This window comes from Hipposideros armiger, unplaced genomic scaffold (genome assembly GCF_001890085.2).
Source record: "Hipposideros armiger isolate ML-2016 unplaced genomic scaffold, ASM189008v1 scaffold_548, whole genome shotgun sequence".
NCBI lineage: Eukaryota > Metazoa > Chordata > Mammalia > Chiroptera > Hipposideridae > Hipposideros > Hipposideros armiger.
Window position 1 is genome coordinate 561,201 of NW_017731898.1, and position 3,875 is coordinate 565,075.

At 43.4% G+C, this 3,875-nt stretch overlaps 1 protein-coding gene across 1 annotated transcript in view; it reads left to right on the top strand.

The window, feature by feature from the left end:
• Positions 1 to 2,308: 2,308 nt before the first annotated feature.
• RPS26 (ribosomal protein S26) overlaps positions 2,309 to 3,875 on the top strand; it is a 2,316-nt gene continuing 749 nt past the window's right edge. The window contains exons 1-3 of the mRNA XM_019669000.1: positions 2,309 to 2,542; positions 2,772 to 2,949; positions 3,744 to 3,873. Of these exons, the coding sequence (XP_019524545.1) occupies positions 2,540 to 2,542; positions 2,772 to 2,949; positions 3,744 to 3,873 (311 nt within the window). The 5' untranslated portion in view covers positions 2,309 to 2,539. The remainder of the gene's footprint in view (positions 2,543 to 2,771; positions 2,950 to 3,743; positions 3,874 to 3,875) is intronic.

Sequence of the window (3,875 nt, forward strand, 5' to 3'; positions counted from 1 at the left end):
CCTTGGTTCGGATCCCACATGAGGGCCAGTGACGCTGCGCCCTCTACAGCTAAGATGGTGAACAACAGCTCGACCTGGAGCTGGGCTGCCATGCGTCACTGGCAATGGCGGCAGTGGGCTGCCTTGAGCTACTGTGAGCTGCCATGAGCTGCCGTGAGCTGCCGTGAGCCGCTGTGAGCCACTGTACAATGGCCAGCAAGCGACTGCCTCACCAGAGAAGAGCACAATGATAACACCAACATGGACCAGTGAAGCCATGTTCTCCACAACTAGACTGAAGAACAAAAGGACAGCAACTTGTCTGTTCCCCTTCCTTTATTCTTCAACACTGTTCCCCTCCCCCAATTCCCCAATAAAATCTTTAAAAAAAATTACAAGAGGGTAAAGGGGGTCAAAAATATGGTAATGGAAGGAGCAATGACTCTGGGTGGTGAACACACAATGTGATATATAGATGATTTATCACAGAATTATACACTTAAAACCTATGTAATTTTATTATCCATTGTCACCAATAAATTTTAATTAATATACATACATATATATTTATTTATTCTTGTGACTATAATAAAAATGTCAGCATGTCAAAAAAAATTCCAAAATAGGCACATTAAACTTGGTTCTTTCTTAAATACTTATTAACTATTTTCTGCCCCCTTCACTCTGAAATTTTTTCTGTTCTCTTCTACCTACTTCACTTCCATTCCATATGGTAATCTCTGTTTTCTATTTCCATGAGATTATATTGAAGCGGAAATTGGAGACACTTCCATCTAGAGCAGCGGTTCTCAACCTTCCTAATGCTGCGACCCCTTAATACAGTTCCTCATGTTGTGGTGACCCCCAACCATACAATTATTTTCGTTGCTAATCTATAACTGTAATTTTGCTACTGTTATGAATTGTAATGTAAATATCTTTTTGTTTTCCAATGGTCTTAGGCAACCCCTGTGAAAGGGTCGTTCGACCCCCAAAAGGGTCACGACCCACAGGTTGAGAACCGCTGATCTAGAGTATATTTTCCATTCCCCTTTGAAACTAAGAAATTCAAAATCGAAAGAGACTGCGAATATAGTTGTTTTGGAGCCAAAACAAAAGTTAGAAAATAAATTTTAACCCCAACAAAGTGGGTTAGAGGTTAAGAGAAACTATGACGGGTTGTTGGAGGGAAAATGAATCCGGTGAATTCAGACTCCAGAAAGACTCATAAATGAAGAAACAGTTGGTCTCTGTATGTTACGTCTGAATGCTGGGAGGTCCCCTTGACACCCTAGTTTCTTCAATTTTGGAGACAAGTAGGTGGTTGGCTGCCTATGGGTAGCTACCCTGCTCAAAGCTAGATTTTCTGTAGGTTCTGCAGAGGTAATTAGAGCTTATACATAAGAAAGTGTGTTTCAGTTGGGGGTCAGACTCATCAACAAGTGGTGATATCACTTCAGTGGGACTTGATCAGCATTTATTACAATAAAATAGAACATACAAGTGCACCTTATGTCATAAGGGTATAAGTATTGTTACGTGAAGTTTGTGTTTCAGGAGTGTGTGTGTATGTATTTGTGTTTGCATATGTATTGAGTACCATGTAAAATGTATTTCTATAATGTGTCTGAGTCAAAACTGTTTAAGTCGCTGGTCCAGGCTATCTGCCTCCATCCATTTGTTTATTAGGTGAGAGGCAGCATAGTACAGTGGAGCCAGAACACCTCTTACTAGCTCCGTGACTTTGGCCAACCTCAGTCTTAACCTCTCTACAGGAAACCTCAGTTTTTCAATCTGTAAAGTGAGGATAATAATAGTACCTACCTTACAGACTTGTTGAGGGTTAAATTAGTTAATATTTATAAAGCGCTTACTTACTACAGTCTGGCACTGTGCTAACAGGATTCAGGACTAAAAAGACGAATAAGAAACACTTCCAGTACCAATGCACTTGTCCATGGCCCCTCATTGTGGGTTTTCCTCCATACCGGAAGGAGGAATTAAAATGTTTTGTTTCCCCCCAGGTCCTCCGTTTCTCAATCTTAACCCGAGCAACAGGATTGAATAAGAACTGAGCCGAGAGCGTCCTCCGGCGGCGAGTCTAAGAGCTTGGGGCCAAGGGCCCGCCAGCTTCGCACTACAACTCCCATCATGCACCTCTTCCCCCCTGGCCTCGAACTAGGAGTGCGATTTGTGGTTTTGCGCTGTTCAACTTCCGCGCCAACCGTCGCAAAAAACGGATAATTATAACTCCCAGTATCAAATCCGGGGTAAGGTGTCGCGGTGCTTTTTGGGTAACGCATAACTCTAATTTTCTTCCGCCAGCCACTGGGAAAAATAGTCCCATGGTCACTTTGTGCCACGGATAAGTAAACTCGTGAAACGCTTTTCTGCCCTAGATATCAGCGGAGACGCTGAAAACTAAAAAAAAGTTGAGAAAAGTGGGTTTCCGTTTTGGGCGTTCATCAACTAAGGATGCTTCCGATGTGAGCGTAGGGATCTCGTGCTATATAAGAGAAGTGGAACGAGCGCACCTTCTCTTTCGATCCTCGCTGCAGAGATGGTGGGTACTGTTTTGTGTGGTGAGCGTGGTTTCCGGGTAGAGGTTGAGACTTGTGGGGCTTTGAGAGCCGGACCGGAGCGTACTTTTAGTTCCGGACCTGGAGAGTTGCAGAGGGACTGGAGATCTGATTGACCCCTTTCTGGGGACTGCCCGTGCGGAATGTAGCTGGAAGGGGCTAAGGCTGGGTAATTGGGCCTATTTCGTTAACAGGAACTTTATTTTCATGCAGACCAAGAAGAGAAGAAATAATGGTCGTGCCAAAAAGGGCCGCGGCCATGTGCAACCCATTCGTTGCACCAACTGCGCCCGATGCGTGCCGAAGGACAAGGCCATTAAGAAGTTCGTCATTCGAAACATAGTAGAGGCCGCAGCCGTTAGGGACATTTCCGAAGCGAGTGTTTTTGACGGTGAGTGAACTCGGAACTCCACGTGTGATTTGTGCAAGTATCCTAATAACCTAACCCTCGCCCCACCCCTGCAGGCTGTGTTTATTGGAGCACCCCGTGCAATTTCTGTGCACTTTTAAGGTTGTTGCCAGTGGAAGAGAAAAAGGTGTCTTTGCTGTGTTAGCCGTTTTAAGCCTGATTTGATTAAAGGCAGATTTTTTTTCTGGTAACGCACAATGTTTGTCATAGTTTGTGACTACTCTTGTTTTAGGGGGCGAGATTCCAAAAGCACTTCTGGAGCAATGACTATAAATATTGGTAAATGTTACAGTCCCATAGAATTGTTGAACATTTATTTGAGCATTTGTGGAAAAGTACAGGCTTAAATTTCGAAGAATGTTTCAAGACGGGGTCTAGTTTGGTGGACAGAAGTGTTTTGGAGCAATATATCATTTTGATCATTTGTTTTTCTTAAGACAAATTGGCTTTCTAGGCAACAAGAAAGGGGGCCAGGAGTTGGCATTAGGGCTGGTGCAACTGCTGAAGGAACTGAACTCTTCATTTATTTAAGATGTGGATTTGGTCCTCTTAGTGACAGGATGAGTTAGTAGGGGGATGCTACTCATTTGTGAAACTGCATATGTGTTTAGGTATCAGAAACTGAACAGTTGGCTTTTGGAGAAAAGTTTTATAGATGTGCCTGACAGGTGTAGGTTTACTTTTTTAAGTAGGTTTACTTTGACTGATAGTATGAACAAGAAAGAACAGTGCAGGGTAGGTATGTAATACCTAATATTATATTTTTTGTTTCTTAGCCTATGTGCTTCCCAAGCTGTATGTGAAACTACATTACTGTGTGAGTTGTGCCATTCACAGCAAGGTAGTCAGGAATCGTTCGCGTGAAGCCCGGAAGGACCGAACACCCCCACCCCGATTTAGACCTGCGG